Source organism: Balaenoptera acutorostrata, chromosome 13 (genome assembly GCF_949987535.1).
Source record: "Balaenoptera acutorostrata chromosome 13, mBalAcu1.1, whole genome shotgun sequence".
Classification (NCBI taxonomy): domain Eukaryota; kingdom Metazoa; phylum Chordata; class Mammalia; order Artiodactyla; family Balaenopteridae; genus Balaenoptera; species Balaenoptera acutorostrata.
This window is the reverse complement of record NC_080076.1, coordinates 84,010,372-84,038,312: the sequence shown is the minus strand read 5'-3', so window position 1 is coordinate 84,038,312 and position 27,941 is coordinate 84,010,372. Positions and strand designations below refer to the sequence as shown.

At 54.4% G+C, this 27,941-nt stretch overlaps 2 protein-coding genes across 9 annotated transcripts in view; one reads left to right on the top strand and one right to left on the bottom strand.

The window, feature by feature from the left end:
- SH2B3 (SH2B adaptor protein 3) overlaps nt 1-27,941 on the top strand; it is a 40,049-nt gene that overhangs the window by 7,314 nt on the left and 4,794 nt on the right. For all 4 annotated transcript variants that reach the window (XM_057527121.1, XM_057527123.1, XM_057527122.1 and 1 more), the window contains exon 2: nt 2,971-3,756. In XM_057527121.1, the coding sequence (XP_057383104.1) occupies nt 2,998-3,756 (759 nt within the window). In that variant the 5' untranslated portion in view covers nt 2,971-2,997. The remainder of the gene's footprint in view (nt 1-2,970; nt 3,757-27,941) is intronic.
- The window catches only part of ATXN2 (ataxin 2), a 135,871-nt gene continuing 132,403 nt past the window's right edge, over nt 24,474-27,941 (bottom strand). Inside the window, exons 26-28 of one of the 5 annotated variants that reach the window (XR_009005102.1) lie at nt 26,872-26,957; nt 26,625-26,734; nt 24,483-24,831 (exon numbers count right to left, since the gene is read on the bottom strand). The gene's annotated coding sequence lies outside the window, so the exon portion shown is untranslated. Of the gene's footprint in view, nt 26,958-27,941 lie in introns of all 5 variants that reach the window. The other 4 variants (XR_009005103.1, XR_009005104.1, XM_057527111.1 and 1 more) reach the window with 4 other exon arrangements.

Here is a 27,941-nt window from a genome sequence, read left to right as displayed (position 1 = left end):
GTGCTGAGTACACACCACTCTTATGGAGAATTGGAATAGGGGGCCTGGTGAGGAGGGCTGCCAGCCACTGCCTGGGCGGTGAGGGAGCTGGGAGCAGGCACATGAGAAGGCTCTTACCAGGGTTTGGTCCTGCAGCTGGGCTTCAGGACTCTGATGTACATGGGTAGACAGGGTCAGGTGTTCCAGGCAAAGGGATAGGCCTGGGTGCCCAGGAGGTGGGTTGGCCCAGCGAGAGGTGGTCACTGGTGGGTGCTGGCCACCACACATCTGCCAGAGGAGCCAGAGGTTGCAAATCCAGCCGACCTCTTGCATTCCTACATTCATTCATTCAGCAGGCATTTGTTGGGCTCCTGCTGCATGCTAGGAACTGGGGATGGAGCTGGGAGTGGCTCCTGGCGAGTGGAGCTCAGTGTCTGGTGGGGAGATAGTCACTAATTAAACAATCATTGGCATTGAATGAGAGCACGTGACCAGTGTGCTGAAAGACAGGTTCCGGACTCAGTCGCCAGGGAGCTCAGGGAAGGCTTCTCTTGAGTGAGATTGGAAGCAGACTGGGAGCAGGCAGGGCAAAGGGACACCTGACGCAGTTGTCCAGAGGCAGCTGGTGTGAGGGCACATCACACGGGGTCTCGTGGGTGGGACAGGAGCTTGGGTCTGGAATCCGGTTTCCCCAACCTGTGAGGACAGTGCTGGCCTCACCTGTGTCAAGGCGTGGGGTGGCCGAGGGGTTAACCAAGGACAGGTCGCCCACACATGCAGGTAAAACCCTCCTCTTCACCAACAGGGGTGGATTTCTTGGCAGAGCGTGGTGGCCAAGGGCACATGTGGCCCCTCTCCCTTCCCTTCTGCCCACTGTGTACAAAGTACGTGCGGTATATAGGTGCCAAGGACCCTGTGATATGCAAAAACGTCAAGTGTGTGCACAGCACCCTCCCAGCTGGTACAGTGGCACCCACTCTGTGCCGTCTGGGCTGTCTTGCTGTGATCGGCTGCAGGGTCACCACCACGGCCTGGAGATGTGGAGTGGGGTGTGGCAGAAAGAACCCCAGTTTCTAGGTTCAGATCTTCACCTTGAGTCCCCTTTCAAGGACTCCTTGCAGCCATCTTAGGAGGTAGATACTGTGCTGCTCTCCATTTGACAGATGAAGAAACAGGGGTTCAGAGAGGTCCAGTCAGAGGCACACAGCCAATACTTGTGTGTGTGGGTGTGTGTGTGTAATGTAGCAGCAGGAGAGCAGGAATTTCTTTCTGGTTCACTGATGCATCTCCAGGGCCTAGCACAGTGGCTGACACACAGTAGGCCCTGAGTAATATCTGGGTGGGTGTGTGTGTGTGTGTGAATGAGCAGCCATGACTGTGTGGTCCCCAGCAGGGGCCCGGGCCCAGCCAGGCTTCGTTGGAAGGACGGACGGTACTGGTGGTAACTAGAGAGGTCCAGGGTTCAGCACCGTGGACAGCAGAGGGTAGGGGGCTTCTGCGTTTTGATTGTGTGGGAGCCCCAGTTGGGATGAGCAGGCAAGGGTCTGCCTGTCCTGATGTTCCCCCATCAGAACAGGAAGTACCTTTGCACTCCTTGTGAGTCTTGTTAATTTATCCCTTTTTATTCGTTGTTTTATATTTATTTATTTAAAAAATAAGTTTATTTTATTTATTTATTTTTGGCTGCGTTGGGTTTTGTTGCTGCGCACGGGCTTTCTCTAATTGCAGTGAGTGGGTGCTGCTCTTCATTGTGGTGCGCGGGCTTCTCATTGTGGTGGCTTCTCCTGTTGCGGAGCAGGGGCTGTAGGCACGTGGGCTCCGGTAGTTGTGGCACACGGGCTCAGTAGTTGTGGCTCGCGGGCTCTAGAGCGCAGGCTCAGTAGTTGTGGCGCAGGGGCTTAGTTGCTCTGCGGCATGTGGGATCTTCCTGGACCAGGGCTTGAACCCGTGTCCCCTGCATTGGCAGGCAGATTCTTAACCACTGCACCACCAGGAAAGCCCCTATATTTATTTTCATTGACACTAATAATACACTCTTATTGTAACATTCATTACAAGCCTTATTAGGCTTTTCCTAGGTTCTAAGCCCTTTACATTTATTAACTCAATGAATCCTCATAACACTCCTATGAGGTAATCATGGTCCCCATTTTACAGATGGGGAAAGCAAGGCAGAAAGAAATCACACACCCAAGGTGACACAACTAGTAAGTGGTTCATGCTGGAATTTGAGTCCAGGCTCCAGGCGCCATATTCTTAGCCATATTTTCTAGAGACAAGTAGTAACAGTTTTCCTTGGTTACTTCCCCCCTTGCACCCCCGATTCTGGTTCCTCCCCACAGGTCACCACTGTTTCTGGATGGTGTTGCTCCAGCCACATCTTTCCTGCCCACCACTTAAATACATTTATGTATACATAAGAATTGGTAGTTTTGCTTTGTGTGTTCATGTAAATGGGATCGCACGGTTTGTATTGCTCTGTGGTTTGCTTTTTTCCCTTAACGCTGTGCCCTGGAGATTCCCCAAGGTGGTAGCATAGATCTTCGTCCTCCTTTTCCACTGCTGAAGCATATTCCAGCCTGCAGATGTACCACGGTTTATTTCACCAGTCTCTGACTGATAGGGCTTTAGGTTGTATTTATTTTTTCCTGTTATAAATGTTGGGGCAGGAAACGCCTAGCAGAGGATTGTCTTGTACATGCCTCTCTGCGCATGGGGGCAACTATTTCTCCTTGAATACTTATAAGTGGAATTACTAGGTCTGAAAATGATCCTGCCAAATTGCCCTCCCAAAAGGCTGTACCTCTAACAGTACCGGCAACACTGAAGGGAGTGCCCGTTTTGCTGCATCTTCACCAGCACTGGGTATTAACAGTAATTTTCACTTTTTGACGTGCCTGGTGACTAGCGTGTCTGGCGGTGGCTTTAAGTGGGTGTCTGCTCACCCGTCCGCTCCCTCCTCTGTCACTCACTCCCCACTGTGTCTTTCAGCCCGGCCGCTCTACCTTGGTCTCCGCCATGAACGGGCCCACCTTGCAGTCCTCCTCGGCCTCCTCCGCATCCTCGGCCTCCTCGGCGGCGACGGCCCCATCCCCGCGGGGCTGGAGCGAGTTCTGCGAGCTGCACGCGGTGGCCGCAGCCCGGGAGCTGGCCCGGCAGTACTGGCTTTTCGCCCGCGAGCACCCGCACCACGCGCCGCTGCGCGCCGAGCTTGTGTCGCTGCAGTTCACCGACCTCTTCCAGCGCTACTTCTGCCGCGAGGTGCGCGAGGGCCGGGCGCCTGGGCTGTCGGGCACCCGGGCTGCCGCCCCCGCGCGCGACTACCGTGAGACTGGCCGCGGGCCCCCGGCCAAGGCCGAGGCGTCCCCAGCCGAGCTGGGCCCCGCAGCCCCCGCCCCCGGCCTGCCCAAGGCCCGCAGCTCGGAGGAGCTGGCCCCGCCGCGGCCGGCCGCCGCCTGCTCCCTCCAGCACCTGCGCCACAGTCTCCGCCACATCTTCCGCCACCGCTCGGCCGGGGAGCTGCCCGCGGCCCCCAGCGCGGCCGCAGGGGAGGCAGGTGAGGCCCCGGCCAGGCCCGGCCTGGCCAGGAAGCTCCTGCCCTGGAGCCTGGCCCGGGAGCCGCCACCCGAGGCCCTCAAGGAGGCGACGCTGCGGTACAGCCTGGCTGACGAGGCCTCCATGGACAGCGGGGCGCGCTGGCAAAGGGGGCGGCTGGCGCTGCGGCGCGCTGGCCCCGACGGCGCGGACCGCCTGCTGGAGCTCTTCGACCCGCCCAAGGTAAGACCCCTCGCACGTGGTTACGTGGGTACGGGTGGTGACACTTTTCCAGCAGGCGGCTACAAAGTGCCCGGCGGAAAGCGCGCCTTCTTAAAAGTGAACTTTTTCCTCTGAGAATCATTTTCCGTTTACAGATAGTACAGAGTTCCCTTATACACTGCACCCAGCTTTGCCTCATGTTAACATGTTACAGTACCATGTACATCCGTCTTATAATTAAGGAACAAACATTGGTACATTACTGTTAACTGAACTCCGAGGTTCCTTTGGATTCCACTAGTTTTCCCCTAATGTCCCTCTTCTGCTTCAGGACACTATGTTAGATTTAGCTGTCATGTTTCCCTAGGCACCTCTTGGCTGTGACAGTTTCTCAGGCGTTTCTTGTTTCTGATGGCTTTGACAGTTTTGAGGAGCACTGGTCAGGGATTTTGTAGAATGTCCAGGGACACCATACATGGGCATCATGTGGGCTAGTGGCAGCCTGGTCCAAGGTCCTTGAAACCCCTGACCCAGCTGACCCTGACAAACAGGAGGATTTCTCCTAGGGAGTTCAAAACCGTCGTGGAATTCCTTGGAGCCTCCCATGCTTTGTGGATGTCTTATTTTCTCTCAGGTTTAAATCTTTTTGTCTTTTTCCTTCGCATCCCACTTAATTCCGGCGGTGCAGTTGAGGCTGAAGGTCACTGTGGTCTACACACCTGCCGGACTCCATCTTTGGCCAGATGTGTCAAGTTGATGGGACCATGTGGTCTTCCTTTCTCTTCTCTTTGTGGTTCTGTTATGTCCTAGGGCCTTGGTCTAGAGAGTGAGCAAAGCAGATCCCAGACCTGAGGGGTCACGGTCTGGGTGGAGGAGACCAAATGATTATTCATTCATTCAAAAGATACTTGTTGAGCACCTACACTGTACCAGGCACACACTAGGTGCTGGGGAAGCTGGCATCTTGGTGGGGCTATTGAAGGACTAAACCTACAAATGAACATGAAATTATCAATTGTATTTTGTGCTCTGAAGGAAAGCAATGGGGCCTCTGGGAAGATAACTGAGGGGCCCTAACTTGGGGGTTGGGATGGGGTGTTGTCAAGGAATCCCCTTATGTGAAGTACCTTTCCTTTTAAACTTCATTGTGGAGTCACATGCACATGCTGAGGCGTGTGAAGTGTGTTTGAAGCTCCACGAGTGTCCCTGTGTTAGTACACCCGGTGGCCCAGTGGCCCAGGGGCTCCCTCATGCCTCTTCCATGTCAGCACCCCTCCCCCCCATACACATCGACTCCCACCCCCACGGATTGCATTTCTCTGTTTCGAACTTCATATAAATGGAATCGTATAGTGTATTGGTTTTTGTGTCTGGCTTCTTTCACCCAGCATGTTCTAGAGATTTGTCCATGCTCTTGGGTGCATCAGAGTTTGTTTCTTTTTATCGCTGAGTAAATCCAGTCTGTTGTATGGATGTACCACAGTTTATTTATCCATTCACCAGTTGATGGATATTTGGGTTGTTTCCACTTTGGGACTTGTACAAATCATGCTATAATGAAATTTGCTCTTAGGTCTTCGTATTGACACACGCGTCCATTTCCCTCTGGTAGATTCCTAGAAGTGCTAGGTCATATGGGAAGTGCAAGTTTAATTTTATATGAAACTTCTAAACTTTTTCCAAAGTGGCAGCACAATTTTGCATCCCCATCAGCAGTGTATGAGTCTTTTTTTCTTTCCAGCCCTTCTAGTGGATGTATACTGGTATCTCAAATCTTGGCTTTAATTTGCATTTCCCTTATGACTCATGAGGTTAAGTACCTTTTCATGTGTTTATTGGCCATTGGGATTGACTCTTTTTTCAAGTGTTTGCCATTTTTATTGAGTTGTCTGTCCTTTCCTCATTGATTTATAAAAGTTTTTATACCTGAATGTACTTCAGCACACTTGAATGCACTTTCTTTGTATCGTACATATGACCTCCTGCTCTGTGGTTGTCTTTTTTACTCCTTTAATGGAATCTTTTCATGAGCCTAAGTTCTTTTTTTAAAATATTCATTTTATTTACTAGTTTATTTATTTGGTTGCTCCCGGTCTTAGTTGTGGCTCACGGGCTCCTTAGTTGCGGCTCGTGGGCTCCTTAGTTGCGGCATGCGAATTCTCAGTTGTGGCATGCATGTGGGATCTAGTTCCCTGACCAGGGATCGAACCCGGGCCCCCTGCATTGGGAGCGCAGAGTCTTAACCACTGCGCCACCAGGGAAGTCCCATGAACCTAAGTTATTAACTTTAACGAAGTCCAGTTTATCGGTTGCTTTCCTGTATGGTTAGTGCTTTTTGTGTCCCATTTAAAGAATCTTTGCCTACCCAGGGTCATGAAGATCTTTCTTGTCTTTTCTTTTTTTTTTTTTTTGCCTGCGTTGGGGTCTTCGTTGCTGCACGCAGGCTTTCTCTAGTTGCGGCGAGTGGGGACTACTCTTTGTTGCAGTGCGCGGGCTTCTCATTGCGGTGGCTTCTCTTGTTGCGGAGCACGGGCTCTAGGTGCGCGGGCTTCATTAGTTGTGGCACGTGGGCTCAGTAGTTGTGGCACACGGGCTTAGTTGCTCTGTGGCATGTGGGATCTTCCCAGACCAGGGCTTGAACCTGTGTCCCCTGCATTGGCAGGCAGATTCTTTTCTTCGTTTCTGTTTTTGGCTGCATCAGGTCTTAGTTGCAGCATGCGGGATCTTCGTTGAGGCACGTGGGATCTTTTGTTATGGCACACGAGCTTCTCTCTAGTTGTGGCCTGAGGGCTCCAGGGCGCGTGGGCTCAGTAGTTGTGGCACTTGGGCTTAGTTGCCCCGCGGCATGTGGGATCTTAGTTCCCCAACCAGGGATCGAACCTGCATCCTCTGCATTGGAAGGCGGATTCTTCACCACTGGACCACCAGGGAAGTCCCAGCAGGCAGTTTCTTAACCACTGCACCACCAGGGATGTCCCTTGTCTTTTCTTCTAGAAGCTTTATTGTTTGGGCTGAATCATATTGATGGGCCTTCACAAGATCCATCCTGAATTAGTTTTTGTGTGTGGTGTGAGGTGGGGGTCACAATTCTTCCACTTCTGGTAATACATGCTGATGTGACTCTTTCTTTCCTATTGGATTGCATGCAATGCTACTTTGATCCTAAATCTAGTGTATATCTGTGCTTCTGGACCCTCCTTCTGTTCCACTGGCCTATGTGTCTGTTCTTATGTTAACACCACACTCTCTTTTTTTTTTTTTTAATTATTTATTTTTATTTATTTATTTATATACGGCTGTGCTGGGTCTTCGTTTCTGTGCGAGGGCTTTCTCCAGTTGCGGCAAGTGGGGGCCACTCTTCATCACGATGCGCGGGCCTCTCACTATCACGGCTTCTCTTGTTGCGGAGCACAGGCTCCAGACGCGCAGGCTCAGTAGCTGTGGCTCACGGGCCTAGCTGCTCTGCGGCATGTGGGATCTTCCCAGACCAGGGCTCGAACCCGTGTCCCCTGCATTGGCAGGCAGATTCTCAACCACTGCGCCACCAGGGAAGCCCACACCACACTCTCTTAATCACTGAAGTTTAACAGTGAGTCTTGCGGAGGTTTTTTTTTTTTTTTTTTTTTTTTTGGCTGCGCCACGCAGCTTATGAGATCTTCGTTCCCCGACCAGGGGTTGAACCTGTGCCCTCAGCAGTGAAAGCACGGAGTCCTAACCACTGGACCACCAGGGAATTCCCACTGAGGAGGTGACTTCTGAACTGAGATCTTAATACTGAGATAAGAATCTCTGGGCAGTGGGAACAACATAGGCAAAGGTGCTGAGATGGGAAGGCATTTTGTATGTTTTTTTTTATATATTTATTTTTATTTATTTATGTATTTATTTGGTTGCTCCGGGTCTTAGTTGTGGCAGGCAGGCAAGCTCCTTAGTTGCAGCTCGCTGGTTCCTTAGTTGTGGCACGTGAACTCTTAGTTGCAGCATGCATGTGGGATTTAGTTCCCTGACCAGGGATTGAACTTGGGCCCCCCTGCATTGGGAGCATGGAGTTTTAACTACTGCACCACCAGGGAAGTCCCCAGCATTTTGCATGTTTTTTTTTTCTCTTTTTTAATTAATTAATTTATTTTTTGGCTGCACTGGGTCTTTGTTGCTGGGCATGGGCTTTCTCTAGTTGTGGCGAGCAGGGACTACTCTTCATTGTGGTGCTCGGGCTTTTCATTGTGGTGGCTTCTCTTGTTGCGGAGCACAGGCTCTAGGCGCGTGGGCTTCAGTAGTTGTGGCACGTGGGCTCAGTAGTTGTGGCTCACGGGCTCTAGAGCGCAGGCTCGGTAGTTGTGGCACATGGGCTTCGTTGCTGCATGGCATGTGGGATCTTCCCAGACCAGGGCTCGAACCCGTGTCCCCTGACTTGGCAGGCGGATTCTTAACCACTGCGCCACCAGGGAAGTCCCTTGCATGTTTTTAAGAAAGAAAAACAGAAGTGTGTTGGGAGCACAGACGGGGAAGATGGGGCATGCGGGAGGATGTGCGGGTAGAGGGTCCTGTGAGGAGTCAGTATTTTATTCCAAGTGTAACACGAAGCCTTTGGAAAAACGCAAGTGCAGATAAAAACTTTACTCGTTTTTAAAACGTCTCAAGGCTCCGACACCATGAAAGGCAAATAACGTCCCAGACACATGATCTTATCTGCATGATAAGGTGGGGTTCCCTATAAAACTTTAAAACAACTGCTGCTGCTTAAAATAAACCATCTTGGAAAACCCAGTGTCAGGAGTCAGATGGACCCAGGTTCAAACAATGGATTAGCTTCTTTCTCAGCTCTGGGGCCTTAGGCAAGTGACGTCACCTCTCTGGGCCTCAGTTTCCTCCTCTATACAGTGGAGCTACTCAGAGTTCGCACCTTGTGTGGCTGTTGTGATAACTGGGAGGGCACATCTGCTGAGCGCCTGGCACAGGGAAGGCTCACTGTTACTGGCCCTCCTTGTTATTATGGTTGTCATGGTAGTGAAATGATTTGGGGGCTAAGGATGCAGATTTATTTCTAGTGCTGGTTTGGGCCCTTAGTGCCCAGCTGGGATGCATGATCAAGGCTCCTGTTCTTTGGGAACCCTGAGGGTGGGGCCCTGGTCAGAGTCCTCAGGGCTTGGAAGTGGTATCTGGCCTTGGAGAAGTAGGACCCGGAGTGGCAGCTGGGCCCCTGAGGCTCGCCCCTCTCTCCAGGCCGCCTGGGCCTCTGCCACAGGCTTGGTGGTCGCTGTGTGACCTGGGGTGTCCCCCACCAAGTGAGCAGCCCTGGTGGGGCCTCTCCCGTCCCCTCCACAGAGTGCCTGGCCTGACAGAGCAGGCCCCAGCTCCGTCGGCTTCTGACAGCTTCCCTTTGTGCTTGGAACAGTCTGGGGCTCTTCCTGAATGTTTCCTGGAGTGACTTGGAGTGTCCAGTCTCTGGGCCAAGGATACCTAGACTAGAAATCTTGAGTGTGCCTGCCTGGAGGGTAGCCTTGACCTCCAGCCTCTGACCCTGGAGTTGTCTATGGGAGCAGCTTTAAACATAGGCAAAGGAAGGTTTGACAGCCAGGGCTTGAGCTCTGGGTTCATACCCGAGCTCTGTCACTTGAAGGGTGCTCAGCACCTGTTTGGAGAAGCCCTTGCTGCCCAGAGTGGGGAGAGGCTTGGAGGACGAGATCTGAGAGCAGGCAGCTGCCCAGGGACATCACTCGGGCCTCAGCCAAGCTAACGCCACCCAGAAGTCTGAGGCCAGGTGGCCAGCTGCTCATGGGTCAGCCTCACCTGGACTTGGGTCACAGCTCCGCTTCTGACCAGAACCTCTGACCTTGGGCCAGTCACTTCCCCACTCGGAGCCTCAGTCTAGTCACCTGTAAAGTAGGGGTGATAGCAGCAGCCAAGGGTCAAGGGTCACCGTGAGGGCTGTGGTGGGAGGGAGCTTGCCACGACAGGCGGAGTGTAAGCGGAGGCCACAGGCTGCTGCAGTGGGCGGCTGGAGGGCGGTTGGAGGAGACATGTGTGACTAGTTCCCAAAGTCTGAAGTCTGGTTTCAGTGACATCACTGCAGATGGACGGGAGATGGGGCAACCCTTCCTTGTACTGCACACTGGCCCTCGGGGGAAGCTAGGGATTGCCTCGGCTGGGGGGTGGTCATCAAAGGCCCCTTGGCAAGCAGTGACATCTGGGATGAGCGCAGGTGCCGATCCTGGAAGATCTGGGTGAAGGAGTCCCAGGCTGAGGAAATGGCAAGTGCAAAGGCCTGGGGTGAGCACGAACCAGGAGACTTTGAGGAACAACCAGGTGGCCAGGGGCTGGAGTAGAAGGAGGAAGGAGGGATGAGGGATGAGGTTGGAAAGGTGATGGGGCTGGATTATTTGGGGCCTTATGGAGCATGGTGAGGATTTTAGGTTTTACACGAAGAGCAGTGGGAGCACTTGGAGGCTTTAGGGCCAGAGGGGCTGGGACACCTATCCAGCAGTAGGAATGGGCTAGAGGAGCCCTCTGGGGCTGCCTAGGCTCTTCTGGCCTTTGGGAGAGTGTGGCATGATTCTTCTCCTAGAAGACCCTCTGGTCCCCATGTCCGCTTGTCCTGTGGCATCTCCCTCTCCTTGGGCATTTCTGAGCCCAGGCTGGGATGGGGGAACAGTACGTTTACTACCTTAAGTAGGCACCTGCTGTGCGCCAGGCATTGCCCTAAACACTTGACCTCAAGTCCTTCCCATGAGGTCAAGCTTGTTGGCCCATTTGACAGATGAGAAAACCAAGGCTGGGAGAGCAAAGAAACTTGCTCAGGATCATGGTGCTAAGGAGATCGGAGCCCCTGATCCAACAGGTCGCTGCTCCTGAGCCCCCAGCCACACTGTGAATGGCTCCCTCCAGCCACGGGGTGCAGAGCAGTAGCTTCCAGCCGGCCAGGCCTGAGACGTGCCATCCCACTCGGCAGTTAAAAACAAGAAAGTTGGATTGGTTGCCAATGGTTAAAAACCATAAAATGGAAAGATTTCATATAAGAACCCAGTTTCTGGTTTCTCTTATAAATTGGTGGACTTGGCAGTGCTGGGCCAGGATCACTCGACGTGCATCCCAGCCTGGCCCCTGTGGAGGGAGAGCCTGACTGGGAGGTCGGGGGGTTGTCCCAGGGTCAGGGAGAGATCACAGGACCAGCCACCAGGCCCGGGGTGGCTGGCCTTAGGGCAGAGCTTTGCCGGGAGCTGGGGGTCCATTTTCCAATGGAGCACATCTGGGCTGGCCATGGCCTTGGGGCCAGCCCTTTGCTCTTCTGGGCCTCAGTTTCCCCACATGTCCAAGCCTGGTTTGGCTGAGATGGTCTCAAAGCCCTGCCAGCCCTACTGGGTCTGGGGGCTGAGCCTCAACTTCTCTCATTTCTAAAGTGGGGGTAATGATGGAATTCTAGTAGCTGTTGTTGAAAAAATGCCTTTTTAGCCAGCATCTGTTTGGCACTTGTTACATACTAGGCACTTTACTGCCTTGGCTTCATTTAATCCTCACAGCAGCCCTGTGAGGGTGCTGTTGTGATTACCCCCATATCACAGATGGGGAAATTGAGTCTAAGAGAAGGTAGGTGACTTGCCCAAGGTCACGTAGCTCTGAGCAGCTGAGATGGGGTTGGGACCCAGGTATTCGGGCTGCACCTGGTGCCTAGCAGGTCTCCAGAAGGATTTATTGTCATGGGTGGTGGTGCTGGTGGTGTTTAGCCAGTGGCCCTACCTGGCGGGGGTGGGGGGTGCGTCTGTTTTGAGTTCTCAGACCAGGAAAGGCTCCTTGCGGCCATCTTGTCTAGTGCCACCAATTTAAAGATGGGGACACTGAGGCCCAGAGGGGGCTGGCCAGTACCCCTCTCACCCAGCATGTAAGACTTGGTGGACCCAGTGTGCTCTGCCCTTGGCCTCTGCTGCTCCGCCCAGAGAAGAGGTAGAGGAAGGGGGAGGGGACTCACAGGGGACTCACCCCACATCCCTGAGCTCCCCTCCTGCACCACAGGCCTCTAGTACCCCCAGGAAGAAGTGGTCTGGTTGGCAGTGGCTGGACCTGCTGGTACTAGGGAGAGCCTGACCTAGGCTGACCTAGGCCGGGGGCCAGTCGGGCAATATGGTTCAGAGCTGTTCCCCCTCTGCTCCTTCTGAGCTGTCCTTGGGCAAGTGACTGGGCCTCAGTTTCCTCATCTGTAAAATGGGGGTGGTCCCAGTGCCTGCACGTGTCGGGGAGGCTGCGGATACAGTACGTGCTGACTGGGTAGGTGAGGGGCCTGGGTGTGAGTGTGGCCGGGCAGCCTGTGGGCAGTAGGTGCTCCCAGCAGCCCGGCTGATGAAGGGGCTGAGTGTCCTGAGCACTGACCGTGGGCGAGGGTGGTGCCGAATTAGCCCCCTCAATGCTCCCCTGACTCTGCAAAGTAGGCATGGCCACTGTGCCTGCTTCACAGATGAGAACACTGAGGCTTTGAGACACAGAAGGAGACACTGCTGGACCCTGGGGGCCCGAGCCCGGAGCCCGTGCCCCAAGTGTGGGAAAGAGGAAGCAGAAAGAAAGGGACGTCCGCCGGGGGGCCTGGCGGTTTCCTCTCGGAGGCAGGAGCGCGAGGAGGAAGAGGAGTGCTGGGCAGGAAGCGGCCGGGCGGGCGGGAGGGGCAGCCTCCTGGGGCCCGGACAGAGCTGGGCCTGAGTCCTGCCTCTGCCCCTTCTGAGCTGTGTGACCTTGGGAAAGGCACTTCACCGTCTCTGTGCCTCATTTTCCTCAAGTAAAAAGAGCTGAGTGACGGCACCCACATCAGGGCGATGGTGAACTAGCTGCTGTCCTCATGGTGCTGGGAGCCGTGCCCGGCGCAGGTGGTCTCAGCAAGTCTTAGCTGCTGTAGTTTTTTTTTTTTTGGCTGAGCGGCATGCAGGATCTTAGTTCCCCGACCAGGGATCAAACCCGTGCCCCCTGCAGTGGAAGCGCAGAGTCCTAACCATTGGACCTCCAGGGAAGTCCCATGTAGTTGTTGTTATTTTTTATTAGTCATTTTCAGCACGATGGGCACTACATTTGACACATCCCATGCAATTACCACAAACCCTGGGAGGTGGGAACAGTGATGAAGGCATCTCACAGATGAGGAAACAGGCACAGAGAGGTAGAGAGACTTGCCCAAGGCCACACAGCTGGGAGATGGAAGAGCAGGAATGGAGGCCGGTGTGGGCCTGCCGAGGCCAGGGGGTGTGTTTAGCCCCTGAGCAGCCCGAGAAACCACCCACCCTCTGCCTACAGCCTGGTAGGTCTTCGTGGGCCGGCGAGAGCCCTGATGTCCCAGGGGGAGACAGGTGCGTCGGAGGCCAGTGGCTCCCCGATCCCACCCTCTCCCAGGGGGACCAGGGGCTGAAGGCTCCCAGGATGAGAGTGGGGTTTCCGTCCTCGCTCTGCCCCGGGCTGCTTAGTGACCCAGGTTGGTCCCTGCCCCTCTCTGAGCTGTGAAATGGGCAACCAGGGGGCTTGATCTGGGCTTTCCGGGGCTGGTGGGGGGAGGGAGGAGTGGGTGGTGGTGGGCAGGGCTCCCGTGGCTCCCGTGGGGCCCCCAGCCGCACACACAGCCGCCCCATCTGCCCCTTATTGGGCTTTCATGTAAGGTCATTTTTTGAAAAGTACTTTGCTGCTTAGAAGAAACCCCCAACCACACTGAAACCACGGGCAGATGGTATCGGCTTGCTTCCTTTCAGCTCAAATTCTGTGAATCCAGAGACTGGAAAGTGCCCCCGAATCCAACAGGGGGAGGGTGGCGAACGACAGTCATTTATCATCACCGCCCCCCCCCACCTCGGAGCCTCTGGGGGCTGCTTCCACCCCACGCCCTTGCTCCTCGGGGCCTGTTAGCTGTTGCCAGCTTCTTGGAAGTTGCTTTTCTGTTTTCCTTTGTTTGGGGGACTGGGTATTGAGACACAAAGCTGCAGAGTCTGGGCCGTGGGCTTGGCGGCCGGGGAGAAGGGCAGATGGACAGGTTTGGGTTCAGATCTTGGCTCTTGTGTCCTTGTTACGTGGCTTTGGGCTGAGAACTCGGCCTGTCTCAGCCTCAGTTTCCCATTCTGGAAAGTGGAATGTCAGTGATTGCTTAGAAGAAACCCAGCCTTGCTGGGTGATTGAGTCAAAAATAGGCTCTGAGAGGGCCTGACACGATGTGTTTCCTCCCTGAGAGGCAGAAGAAGGGGCTTGCTGCATGGGAAGTCACCAGACCCCAGGGGTGGGTCCCCAGATGCCCTCCCTGGGATGGGCAACAACCTGGCCAGCACTCCCAGTAGCCTGGACCGGGCACCAGCCGACAGCGGGCCCGCCAGGCGGGCCTGCTGGAAATCCCCCACCCACTTCTTTGCGGATGGAAAAGGAAAGCAAAAGGCACCAGCAGAGATCTCTGCGTTCCGAGCGCTGGCCCTCCCCGGGGGTGGAGGCGGAGGTAGCTTCCTTCCCCAAGGCTGGAGGGGCCGCCTCAGCTTCCTTTTTGGGGGCCCACACCCCTTTTTCCTCTCTCCCCTCTGGGCTGGGGAAGAGGCCACTGTTTTCCTCAGGCCGTGGACCCCGCTGACTGCTCAGCATCTGGCACCGGTGGGTGACGGCGTACGGGGGAGGGGGCCCATCACGGCTGCACCTGGCCTCTGGGTCCTCCCTCACTGTGGCTGATCCTCCCCTCCTGGGCCTGACCTGAATCCTGACTGCGGCCCAGTCGGAAGTCCATGGCGAAGCAGAGAGAGAAACCTCTCTCCAGGGAACCATCTGAAATGGGAGGCCCCACTGTGTCTCTTTGCAAATCTTCGTGTAATCTAGGAAACTGTCTACCTTACCGAGGGCCTCCACAGTTGAGTTCCTAGTGTTTCTGGTTTTGTTTTTTTCAATTAATAAAGCTCATGGCAGAAATTATAGAACAGTAACTGAAAAACCACCCACAATCCTACTACTCAGAGAGAACGAGCATTTCCATTTCACTAGATGTCTTTGTAATCTTCTGTCTTGTATTTCTTTCTCTAACTTTTCCCCCAAATTGCAATTCCGTCCACATTCACTGATTCTTCATTCAGCAGTTAGCTAGGGAGCCCCTTCTGTGTGCCAGGTATGCTGGAAACATAGGCAGAAGCTTTTGGACAAAACCCCCAGCCCTTGTGGGACTGACACTCATCCTACTTTTTTGTTACCTGCTTTTTTGTCACTTAACATGTCTTGAACATTTTTCTGTTCTCTTAAATATTTTTCAAGAATGTCTTAAAAAAAAAATACTGGCTGCACGATATTTCGTTGACACAGATAGGCCATGATATATTTATCTATGATTATCTAGACTCCTATTTCAATCACTTCTAATTTTTTTGCTCAACTGGACAACCTTGTTTTTTTTTTTTTTTTTTTTTTTTTTTTTATAGCTACTTTATTTATTTATTTATTTTTGGCTGTGTTGGGTCTTCGGTTCGTGCGAGGGCTTTCTCCAGTTGCGGCAAGTGGGGGCCACTCTTCATCGTGGTGCGGGGACCACTCTTCATCGCGGTGCGCGGGCCTCTCACCATCGCAGCCCCTCCCGCTGCGGGGCACAGGCTCCAGACGCGCAGGCTCAGCAGCCGTGGCCCACGGGCCCAGCCGCTCCGCGGCATGTGGGATCTTCCCAGACCAGGGCTCGAACCCGTGTCCCCTGCATTAGCAGGCAGATTCTCAACCACTGCGCCACCAGGGAAGCCCTCAACTGGACAACCTTGTGACAAACATCTTGTACGTAAATCTTGATGCCCATCTCTGATTATTTCCTTAGAAGCATATTCCTAGAAGGGAAGTGCTGGGTGGAAGGCTTTGTGAGCGCTTCTTATGTTTTCTCTTTCTCTCAAAGCTTTACTGAGATATAGTTTACAAATTATAAAATTAACTCGTTTAAAGGGTACAGTGATTTTTGGTATATTTACAGGGCTGAACAACTATCTCCACGATTTAATTTTAGACCACTTTCATCGTCTCAAAGAGACCTTGTGCTCATCAGCAGTCACTCCGCATTCCTCCTCTCCCCCACCCCCAGGCAACCACTAATCTATCAATACTTTCTGTCTCTATAGGTTTGCCTAGTTTGTTCTTTTCATATAAATGGAATCAGACAATATGTGGTCTTTTGCGACTGTCTTCTTTCACTCAGCATCACATGTTCAAGGTTCGTCCGTGTTGTAGCTTGTGGCAGTATTTTGTTCCTTTTTATTGCAAATAATATTCCATTGTATGAATAGATCACATTTTGTTTATCCATTCCTCAGTGATGGACATTAGGTTGTTTTCGCTTTTGGGCGATTGTGAATAGTGCTGCCACGAACATTCGTGAATAAGTTTTTGTGTGGACATATGTTTTCATTTTTCCCTGGGTATATACCTTAGGAGTGGAATTGCTGGATCATATGGTAACTCTACGTTTAACATTTTGAAGAGCTGCCAAACTGTTTTCCAGAGTACCGCACCATTTTATATTCCCATCAGTAATGTATGAGGGTTCCGGTTTCTCCACATCCTCACCAACACTTGTTTTTATTATTTTATTATTTATTTGGCTACGTCAGATCTTAGTTGCAGCATGTGGGATCTTTCATCGCGGCACACGGGCTTCTCTTTAGTTGTGGCATGCGGGCTCTAGAGCGTGCAGGCTTAGTTGCCCCGCGGCATGTAGGATGTTAGTTCCTTGACCAGGGATGAAACCCGCACCCCCTGCATTGGAAGGTGGATTCTTAACCACGGGACCACCAGGGAAGTCCCACCAACACTTGTTACTATCTATCTTTTTGATTGTAGCCACCCTAGCAGGTGTGAATGGCTTTGATTTACATTTCCCTGATGGCTAATGATGTTGAGCATCTTTTCATGTGCTCACTAGCTATTTCTAATGCTTCTGATATATCCTTTCCAAATAGCCTTCTAGGAAGGTTATACCCATCTATCTTCAAATAGTGGTGCTAACACTGGCTATTATTTTAAAAACCTTTGCCAACTTCTAGGTGAAGTGGTTATCTTGTCCTTTCTGCTTATGAATGGAACAAACCATTTTTCTTTTTTAAAAACACTGAGATATAATTCACATAACATAAAATTCACCATGTTAAAGTGCAATTTGTTGTTCTTAGTATACTCACTGTGTGTGCAACCATCTCCTCTATCCAATTCCAGAACATTTCCATCACCTCAGAAAGAAACCCAGTATCTGTTAGCATTGGTCCCCATTCCCATCCCCGTCCCTCCAGCCTCTGGCAACCACTGATCCTACTTTCTGTCCCTGTGGATTTTGACTCTTTCTCCAATGTTTCTTGGTCATAGACATTTTCTGTGACTTACAGGCCATTAACTCTGTGTGCTCCTCTCCTGCACTGCCTGCCTCTTTCCTGTTGACTTGCAGGAGCTCTTTACACTGACATTAGCACTCTGTCACACGTTGCAAATATTTCCCTAGTTTGCCATTTGGCTTTTCAGCTGGTCCTGAGTATCTTGGCCTATGGAGGTCTTTAAGTCTGGGCAGTGAAATACAGTGATCTTTTCCTTTATGATTTTGTTCTTTGCTTTTTCTGCTTAGAAAGGCCTCCCCGACCCTGGGATCAGATAATTATTTAGGTTCTTCTATTCCAGTTTTGTCTTGGTTTTATTTTTCACATTTAATTATTTAATCCAGCCAGCTTTTATTCTTTGTGGCTGGTGCAGTTTCCTGTTGTTTTTTGGTGTCAGTGAGATGCTGTGCGTCAAGGCATATCACTAAACGTGGGCTAAGGATAATGACAACAGCTCACGACAGATGGAGCTTGGAAGGGTGGAGATTCCTGGGCTCTCGCCCTGGTTTCCCTGTCAGCTCAGCCCGAGGCTCTGCTCAGCTGACTCTGAGCCTCGCTGGCGTCCCTGCAGCCCCTTGAGCCCCAGAGGCCCTCGCTTTCACCTCTTCTTCTGAATCATCATTCTTCGAAGGCAGGCGGTGGCCACCGTCGGGGCTTTTGGGGATCTTGGTGGTGACGAGACCCCCCCCCCCTCCCTCCGGTGCACTCCCCTACCGGAGGCCCGTGACAGAGGTTATTTGTTGTTTCTTAACCACATCTTTTTCCACTCTCACCAGGCGTGGAGCAGACATGGGGCCCAGGGTGCAGCTGAGGGCTGTGCTGCAGGGGCGAGGGGCTTCCCCCACCGGGCTGGCTCCGCAGAGGGGCCGGGAGGTGGGCCCACCGCAAAAGGCCCTGGGGGGCTGGCCAGCTCCGGGACCCCTGGCCCTGTGAGACTCAGGTGCTCCTCTGCTTTCCCCTCAAGAGCACTGAGCACACCCTCCCGTGCAGCAGGAAAGCCTGGGGAGCAGTGCCAGGTTCGGGGCCGGGCGTGCCCCCTCCTGCTCGGGGCCTGGGCACGTGGCGGGGAGCCCGGTACGCGAGGCCCGGGGTGTCCTGGCACCGAGGTAGCCGGAGCAGCACCACAAGAGGAAGGCATAGCCTGCGTGAAGGTGGACGGGGACAGGGTGCACGGGCCTTGCGGCTCCTCGGCCGTGTGGGGCAGGGAGGATTCCTGGCAGGATGCTGGGAGCAGGATGTGGTCGCCCAAGGCGTGGGCTGGTGGCAGCTGGTTTGCAGCCGGCGGGGGGGCTGGGGGTGGGGGTGGGGGTTCTGGCTGGGCCCCGACCCTGCTCCGGACCCCCGGTCGGCCCAGGCCCAAGTGCCAGCTCAGCGCTCCCAGACAGAGACACCACTCTGTCCTCAAGACCGTCTCAGGCAGGGCAGCGGGTAGTTGACGGAAGGGGAGTTGATGGAGGCTGGCTGCTGAGCAGCTCCAGGCCCTGTAAAGTGGTTGGTCCTAATTTGCCAAAGGTCTTGGCCAGGAGTGGTGCCCCGCGTGGAGGAAAGGTGTAGCGGGGAGAGGCCTAGGAGCTGTGGTCATGTGGCCCGGCTAGTGAGGGTGGTGGCATTGGCTCCTCTGCTCCCGCCTCTGCAAGGCCCCATCCCAGGACATGCCTCCCCAGGCTGGGCCATGTGGCCTGGACCATTGTCACCCTGAGGGGGGAGGCGAGGTCAGCTAGCGAAGGTGCCGGTGGGTCCGTAAGCTCCTTGGTTCGCCAGTTCATCCATGCCCGTGACGGGGTGCAGGGAGTGGGACTTCCAGGTGTGGTCCCTCTTAAGCCACGGACCCCCCAACCCGGCCGCCCTCAGAGCGGAAGTGCCTGCCCGTCTTCACAGCTGGGTCATCCACACTCAGCCACTCGGCGTGAACTAGGACACCCACGTCTCAGGAGGGGTTTGCGTGGCTGTCAGGGGATCCCAGACTGGTTGTGTGTGTGTGTTCGGGGCTGTCTCTCTCTATGGGGGTCTCTGTCTCCGGGAGTTTGTCTCTGAGGGGATGGTTGCTCCAGCATCTGAGAGGGGCTTTGTGTCCCGGTCGCTGTGATTGTGTGTGTGGGGGGTGGTCGCCATCTCTCTCAGAGGGGGCTTTGTGTCTGTGTCACTGAGAGTCTGTCTTTCAGACATGTCGGGGTGGGGGGACTTTTACAGGCTTGAGGGGGAGCTCACTGCAGGTGGGGCTTCAGACGAGCCCCCAGCCCGTCTGTTTTAGCATCTCTGGCTGGCTACCCCTCCTAAAGGGCCTCTCTGGGCCCGAAAGTGGGGGGCGCAGGCCCCCACCCTCAGGCTTGGTCGCTCAGGGTGGGATCTGGGGCTGCCACCCAGAGGAGGGAGGCGAAATGATGGGGACTCGGAGCAGGGTGGTTATGTTTGGGGGATGTCTCACCCTGTCAGTATCGGCTCTGGAGAAGCTCTGCTTCTGGCATTGGCGGGCTCTCACTTGCCAGAAAGGGGAAGCTGACTTGATCCATGTGGCTTTTATGGAAGCTTCTCCCATCCCTTTCCTGTTCCCCCATGGGGAGAGGGAGCTTGAGGCAACAGGGAGCAGACCAAGGGGGAGACCTGGGAGACTCCCGTGTACTCAGGGCGACAGGCAGGTTCACGTACAGAAGCCCTGGGGGTGCACTCCAACATCACCCCCATTTTACAGATGAGAAAACAAAAGCACAGAGAAGTGGAAGTGATTTGCTCAGGCTCACGTGGAGAAAAAGCAGCTGAAGCAGGCACTCGAAGGGCCTGTGTGTGTGTTGCGGGGCTCTGGTTGGGGGCAGAGGAAGGAAGTGACCTGTGGCCGGTAGTTCCAACATTTGTTCAGCCCCTGGAACGGGCTCATTGCCTTCGGTTTGCCCCCTAGGGAGCCGGGGAACAAGGGGGTGAGATAACTCACCACACCCCCCGCATCTGCCCCTGCTCCCGAGACATGAGGGCTGGGGCCCCAGGCACCTAGCAGCTACTTACCCATCCATCTGACAAACCCTCTCCAAGTACCTCCTCTGGGCTGGACCCGGTGCTGGGCCCCAGCTGGGAACAAGGCCTGGTGCCCTGTCCCCACCCCCCGAGGAACCCCCAGGCAGGCGGTGGGGGCAGCTGCACCTTCAGGAAATTATGGCCGGGGCTGATAAGCCCTGTGCCGAGGGAGAGGCACAGGAATCGCACTGACCACGACTTGGTGATCAGAGAGGGCTCCCTGGAGGAGGGGAGGTTCTCTCTGCTGAGACCCGCAGTTTGGGTCAGGCCCGGTGGTGGGAGAGAACATGAGCTGGGAGGAACGGGCTGGATGGGGGCGGGTGGTGTGGGCTCTGGGGCTGGGCAGACGAGGGTCCAAGTCCCAGCTCTTCTTGGCTTCGTTCTCCGTGGCCGGGGACAAGTGATTTTGCCTCTCAGGGTCCCCGTTCCTCCATCTGTAACACGAGCTCCATGTGTTCCGTGAGGTGTCCAGAGCCTTCCTCTCAGCCAGTCCTCTCCGCTGGCCGGCTTGAGCCTCTGGTGGCCCAACCCCGTGTCCTCCGTCCTCGCCCCGATCACCCTGCTTTGACGTATCCCTGCCACTCCTCCAGAGCCCTCATGGCGATGGGCGGTCTGCAGTGGGGGCCATATCCTGGGCCCTACTTATCCCCAGCACTCACGATACTTGGCAAACAAAGGGGCTGTGATGAATATTTGTATAGGAATGAAAGTGAGCATCTACAACCTACCAGGCACTGTGCTTGGTACCGGGGATGCCACAAGAACAAGTCCCCACAGAGTGCATTTCACAGGTTGATAAGTGCAGTGAAGGAAGTAAAGGGGTTCTGTGATGGTGACTCTGCGTATTTAGACACCTGGTCAGGGAGGGCCTTCCTGAGGAGGTGACCCTTGAGCTGAGACCTGAATCCGAGAGGAGCCCGATTTGTGAAAATGTGGGCAAATTGCCTTTCAGACAGAGGGAACAGCAGGTACAAAGGCCCCAAGGTGGGAGTGTGCTTGGTACATCGCAGGAACAGTGGAGGCCAGTGTGGCTGGATCGGAGTGAGTGAGAGGAACAGTAGATGAGATTGAGGAGGTAACAAGAACAAGGTCATGCAGCATCTCATGGACCACGGTGAGGACCAGCAAGATGGGGCCCCCAGGAGAGTTTTGAGCAGAGGAGGGGGATGGGAAGTAGCTGTATTCTGGATGTGTCTGGGAGTAGCAATGGCAGGACTGATGGACAGCAACTCAATTTTGATGCTGCCCATCTCGCAGGGGGTTCAGGGTGTTACCCTGTTTTCTGACGCCTCACACTTAGTGGGGGCTCCCTGTGAGCGCCCCCTTTGCCCCCAGTCCGGCTGGTTCCAGAGCCCTTGCCCCAGCATCCACCATTCTGCCGCTGTGGGATGGACTGAGCCCTCCCTCCTCCAAGTCTCTTGTGCCTGGGGAAAGGGGGGCAGGGGAGGGAAGTGGGTATGGTCCCCCTGCCCAGCCTTCCCCTCAGATGCTGTGGGTTCCAGACGCACCCAGGGCCCACGTTAAACACAGATGCCGGGCTGACTTCCAGAGGATCCAGGCCCGCTGGTTGTGCATCCTCTGTGTTGTGACCAGTCCCTCCGGGAGGTTCTCTTAGCCTTGGCTCATTTGTGAAGTGGGGATAAAAACACCAGCCTCATGGGCTGTTGGGGGGGGGGTCATGGGAGGCACCCACCACTGTTCCTCAGACAGGTGCCCCAGAGCAGGATGGTCTCAAAGTATCACCATAGTTATGTCAAGGATTGCCCTCCACTCTGGAACAATGACCTTCCTACTTCTTTGGTCCTGGCACCTCTGTTCCTCAATTATGATGCTCTTTTCTTTGAAATTTGAACTTTCTGGAAATGGTGCTGGCCTCTGAATTCAACAGTTCAAAGGCGTCCTGGATGGATAGCCCAGGCCCCAGTGCCTGGTACGTAGTAGGTGCTCACTAAAGGGTGGTGTGAGGGGGTCTGTTAGTACCGTTTCTATCCACAGCCAACTCCCCTGCCATTTTGTGGATTTGGCTGTACTTTCTGGTCTCTGGATGTTAGCTCTTGCCGTACCCTTAGCCTCCAGTGCCTTTTCCTCCACCTTCTCTACTTTGGAGAGTGCTCAGCAAACATTTAAAGCCGCTAACTCTATGCCCTGCAGAGGACACAAAGATGGAAAGGGAGCAGGGAGGCCGCCTTGGGTTCATGGTCTTGTTGTGGAAAGATAGCTGTGAAAGCTGAAAGCTTCCTCAGGAGGGGCTGTTTGCTTCTGAGCAGATCAGGTATTCCTAAGACTGCATTCCTAAGGCCCTGTGCTCATCCCCACCTTGTGCCGTGTCCCCAGGGACCTTTCCATACCCTGCACACACTGTATTGCCAAATTCTCATGGAAGGTAGGGGCACTATTACCCCACCTTACAAAAGTGGAGACTGAGGCTAGGAGAGGTGAGTCACTTGTCCATGGAGGATGAGGCAGAGCTGGGACTCAAGGCCAGGACTGTCTAATTCCCAAAAACCAGGATGGCAATGTTGCTTGCGGTGGTTGTGCAGACCCCAGAGAGGCTTCTGAGCAGGACACAGGGTGGCCAAAGTCTGGGGAATACATGGGTTCAGGTTTCTCTGCTTCAGGTCTTCTCAGAGCCTTTAATGGACTACTGTGCACGTGATTCTCCATGCACAAGAAGCTGCCTTCTCTTGGGGAATCCCTCTTTGCACTGGCTGCCAGGAAGCTCAGAATCAAATTGGTGGCAAGTGAAACTTTGGTCTGTGTTCTAGCAGTTGTCTCCCTTCCCACTCTGAGTATCCCTATAACCCAACTAAAATTTTTGGAACAAGACAGGGTATTTTCTCTCTTTTTTTTTTTTTAAGGTTGTTTTGATACAATCAGTAAGACATGATTAAGCCTTTCCCATAATGTTTTTTCGTCCATTTGTTCATTCATTCATCCATACAGGCAGTATCGATTCTGGGCTGTGGCCTGGGGTTGGGGGACTCAGTCATCCATGACTGGGATCTAGAATTTCTTCTGAGCCCTTCAGTTTTCAGGCCCCCATCGAAGACTGCACTCCCATCCTCCTCCTCCTGGAGTCTGCTCACCGTCCCCACATTACCAAAGAGAAAACTGAGGCTGCCGTTAGTGCCACGCCCAAGACCCCAAAGGTAATAAGTGGTGGAGCTAGGGCTCGTCTGACCTTGCCTCCAGGCCACGGGGATGCTACCTTGAGGGCATGAGTGCCATGGCAGGAGTGTGGCTTGGACCTAGACCTTCAGCCGTATACTATGTCCTACTTCCTGTCCCACTGCTGCTCTTCATAGGACAGGAATGAGGATCCCAAAACCCTGGGAGAGGCAAGACTGCTAAGGGGCTGGTGTGGCCTGGGGGATTCCAGATGGTGGTGGGAGGTCTCCCCTCAAGGCTTTCCCTTGAAGGATAAAGGCCCCTACAGTGGATGGAATAAGGCCATTGTGAGGGCTCAGCCTGCCCATACCACGGAACCCTCCGTGCCAGGCCCTTTACTGCTTGGGTGTGAATTGGATGTTGTCTTCCCCTCCAGCCTCCCACAGAGGCGGCGGGTATGAGCGGGGTCTGGCCCAACTAGCTGGCCTGCTTCTGCCCAAGTATTTAATGTGAGCATCAGCTGCCCATCTCCACAGCTCCACCTTAGAATAAGCCGACGGACTCCCACAGCCTCAAGGTCCCGTGGGGACCACCTCACTGCATGCCAGTCTCACTGTGCCTTTGTGCTTCCCCACCTCAGGGCCTTTGCCAGGGTCATCCTGGCACCTGGGAAGCTCACTGCCTTCCCACCCGCCTGTCCTGGCCCTTACTGCCCCCTGCCTGTTGGGTGTCTGTCTCCCTTCTCCAGGAGCTCTCTCAGAAGCTCTGTGATCCTGTGTGTATTTTTGTTCCTGCTGGGGCACCGGCACCTCTGCCGGGGTCTTGTGGGTATGAATGGCCATGAGTACACGGCAGAATAGGGTACAGCCCAGTACCCTGGAAGACTCTGGATGGGCCATCCCCGCCCCTGAGCACACAGGGAGTGGCAGCAGGTTTAGGGAAGGCAGGGCCTCCAGAGAAAGGCCAGGTCTGGTCCCAGTCATCCTCTCATCCCCTCCAGGCAGATTCGAGGCCCAAAGGCCGCCCGCCCCCGGCCCCCTGCCACGGGAGAAAGGAGTCCTTGGACAGTGGGAGCTGAGGAGGACCGGATGAACCCGCGGGCTAGGCAGAGCTGACCAAAACGCCCTCCAAAAGCACGAGAACAAACCTAGGGCCAGAATTTTGCTCTGTCTTATGTAGAAGCACATGGAACTTCCCGCCACGTCCACTGAACAGACTAATTGTCCTTTCAGGGTTCACCCTACCCTCTGGCACCTTCATGTCCTTGATCTCTTCAAACCCAGAAGCACCTGAGTAGTTCATTGTGTGTATGCATAGTCACAGTGAAATACATTTTATTTTAGTATCAATTACATTCCATTACTTCCCTTTATCTTATGTAGAGTATGTATGTAGGGAGGGAGGTTATATTGTGTGTCAACTTCGTTGCAGGTAGAAAGGGAGCACATCACAAACAGGGTCTGTAAGGTTGAGAGGAAGCAGGGGTGTGCTCAGGGGAAGCTGTGGTACCGTACGTGACACAGGAGCACTGTAACGCTGCAGTCAACCCAAGCAGGCTTTTCCCATCTTGGCTGGCCTCAGACCCCAGCCTGGAAATTTAACAACAGCTGTTTATCAGGTATTTCTTTCACTTGCAATAGTTCACCCAATCACCATACCAACCCTGTGAAAAGAGAGGGACTATTAAATATTTCCACCATACATACATATGACAAAACTAAGGCATGGAGGGCTGAGTCGCTTGTCCAAGGTTATACAAGAAGGGTAGGGTCAAGTCTGAACCCTAGTGCCTAGAAGAGTAAGAAAAATTAAAAAGCCTGGATAAAGTTAGTTAGCTCTAGAAACGCAAGCCCTACTGTGAGGACAGCGTCAGAGCTGGTCTACATCTTTGTCTTTGCGCTTCCTAGCAGCCAGAGCAAAGAAAGAAATGGATTACCACTGGAGGCCCAGTGGCCATTGGCTTTTTGGATGCTGGGAGCTAAGAAGGAGAAGACCAGCTCCCCAGGAGGGATGCTGCAGGACGTGGCGGGTGACAGTCTACTGCCTGTACTACAAACACTGGGATGGTCTGGTCATTTTGATCACCCAAGCACAGCGTGACTCTGAGGTGGGTCCAGAGAGCAGCTGCTGGCCTGGCTTGCTCTGCGCTGCAGGTGGAATAGAGGGTGTGTGAGAGGAGGGGAACCTGAAGCCCCAAGTGTTCCTGCGGCTGCGGTTCGGGCTCGGCTCTCTCCACCACAGCTCAGTTCCATCACATTGTTCAGTGAGAAAGGCACCCACTGGTCCATCCACACAGTGACCAGCGCTCACAAGTCCTGCTCTGGACTGTCCAGCTAGGGCTGTGGCCATAGGTGGGGATGTCTGTCCCTGTGCTCTCAATTGCCCCTCCAATCTGGGCAGAGCCCCTGGCATTTCCCCCACCTGGCAGCATGGTAGGTTAGATGCACTGGCTCTGGTCCTTGGCAGGCTGGGGTTCAGCCCCCGGCTCAGCCTCTGGAGTTGTGTGAGCCTGGGCCACCACGAAGACACCAAAGAACCCGTATCACGCTCAGCCAGCAGGCAGAGGGGAGCCAGGACGAGTTTTGCCACCGTCTGTGCGGCCAGGGTTGGCTGTGGGGAGAGGAGGCGAATGCTCTCCTCACTGCCTGTCAGGTCAGCGGTTCCTCAGCTGCCGGGGGTGAAGCTGGCATGGAGGGCCCCACTTTCAGAGTGAAACCAGGCTCTGCCAGTCATCTTGGCACTCACACTGGGGGCAGGGCCCAGGGCCCAGGGCGGAACTGAAAGGGAGGCGAGGCCTGTTACCCTCTCGGCCTGGCCTGCTTCCTCCCAGTGATGCTGAGGGCCCAGAGCCAGTGGGGAGGCTGGGGGTCCAGGCAGGGCCAACCGCAAAAGCAAGAGAAGGAAGGAGCCCTCTGCACCTCACCCGTTCTGCAGACGGGAAATAGAGACAGAGGGGCTGGCTGAGAGTGAAAGCTGCTGGGAGAGCAGAGGCCCTGCTTCCCAAGCGCTCCGGCGTGTCCAGTGCTTGTGTAGGTGCCAGGCAAGGCTCCCAGGCTGAGGAACTCGGTCGTGGGGGACATACAAGAACTTGAAGGGTGAAGATGCCCTGGCTGGTGCTGGTCACTTAGGGCTGGGATTTATTAGTTGTGCAACCTCTCTGAGCTTGTTCCCAGAGTTGTTCTCCCCAGACTGCTGTGTCCAACCACCAGGGCAGGACTGGCAACTCCAAGACCTTCTGGGGGTGGGCCTGGACCAGGAAGAGCCCCAGTTTGACCAACCCTCTCCTGCCAGGCTGCCCAGTCCTGGGGTCACCATCCTTCTATCAGAACCCTGGCACCTGTGTGTCTGAAGCATGGTTAAGCGTATGGCTTTGAGGACTGACTCTTGCACCACCTTTTGAAAAGTCAGCCCCTCATGGAGGTCAGGTCCGCCAAAGCCACTGTGCCTGGAACTCACCTTTGCTCCTGCCTCTTGTTTCCTCCTCCCCAGCCGGCACTGCCTTGGTGGAAGCTGTGGTATTTCCAGGTGCGCCTTGCTGTCTGTCTCCTGGCTCTTAGGAAAAGCTGCTGGAGGGAGGAGGGCCCAGTTGGGTCTCCTCTGTCCATTCCCCACATCTTGCTCCTTCCCCCACACTCTTATCTTCTTTTGGCCTGTGCTGGAAGCAGCCATCGATCATCTCATGACCCCAGAGAAACAATCTTACCAGTTTTATCACAGGAGGAAGTGGAGGAGATGGGGGCAGTGAAGGGGTGATCTCCTTTCCGAGCAAACGATGAGAGCTCCTGGGCCCTGGGAACAAACATCTGCAGGGTCAGCCAGGTTCAGTCAGGACCCTTTTGCTGGCAAAAGGGTAGGGGGTCATCTCCCACCCACTCTGAACCCCACGTGTGTTCAGTGTTATGGGAGACTGCTGGGCCCCAGGTTTTGTGTGGGTTTCTGGCTGGCTGTAATTGAGGCCAGCCATGCCAGGCTTTGCCCCTTTGGGCACATTGGCAAAAGAGCCCCAAGAGCCCATAGCTAAGCTACTCTGCCAACCCCCTCCTTGTCCTAAGACTTGAAGGCAGGACAGATCAGCTAGGTGTGGGAATTTGAGGTTCTAGGTAGGCTGTATGCTTTGGATAAGGGTTCACAACCTGATCGCCACTTCCTCAGGCAAATGACTTTACTTCCAAGATTTGAGTTTCTTCTTTTTAAGATGTGGTGATAGTATCTGCTTCCTAAGCCTGCTGTTAGGCTGGGAGAGACCCGTACTGGTGGGGAGCCAGTGGCGGGGAGGAGCGGAGCTGAAGGTATGATAAAGTCCTGGGCCGCCAGGCAGAGTCAGCCAGCACCACAGAGGGAACTTGGGTTGGATACCCTCACGTTCCCTCTCTGGGTTTACTGCGATGAGGCGGCCAGCAGCCACTGTGACTGGCCAGGGTTGGGGGGTTTTGCTCCACCAGTGGGAAGAGAAACAGGCGTCAGCCAACAGACACGTCAGAGCCGTAATGTCCACAGGTCCAGGTGAAGCAGAGATTGGCCCTTAGGCCACGTCGGGTGCTGGGGAGCTCAGTGTGTGTGTGGGGGGGGGGGGGCGGGCCGGGGGAGACGGTGCTGTGGCTATAGGCAGAGGGCCCTCTGCAGGCTCCTGCAAGGCAGAATGCTAGAACCCACTCCAGGCTTGGGGTGCCTGCTCAGCAGCACCACGAGCATGCACACAGCAAGCTAGCCCCTGGGGAGACTGTGGAAAAGAGCAGAGGCCTGGGTGGGTGAAGGGCCATCAGGGACAGGCCT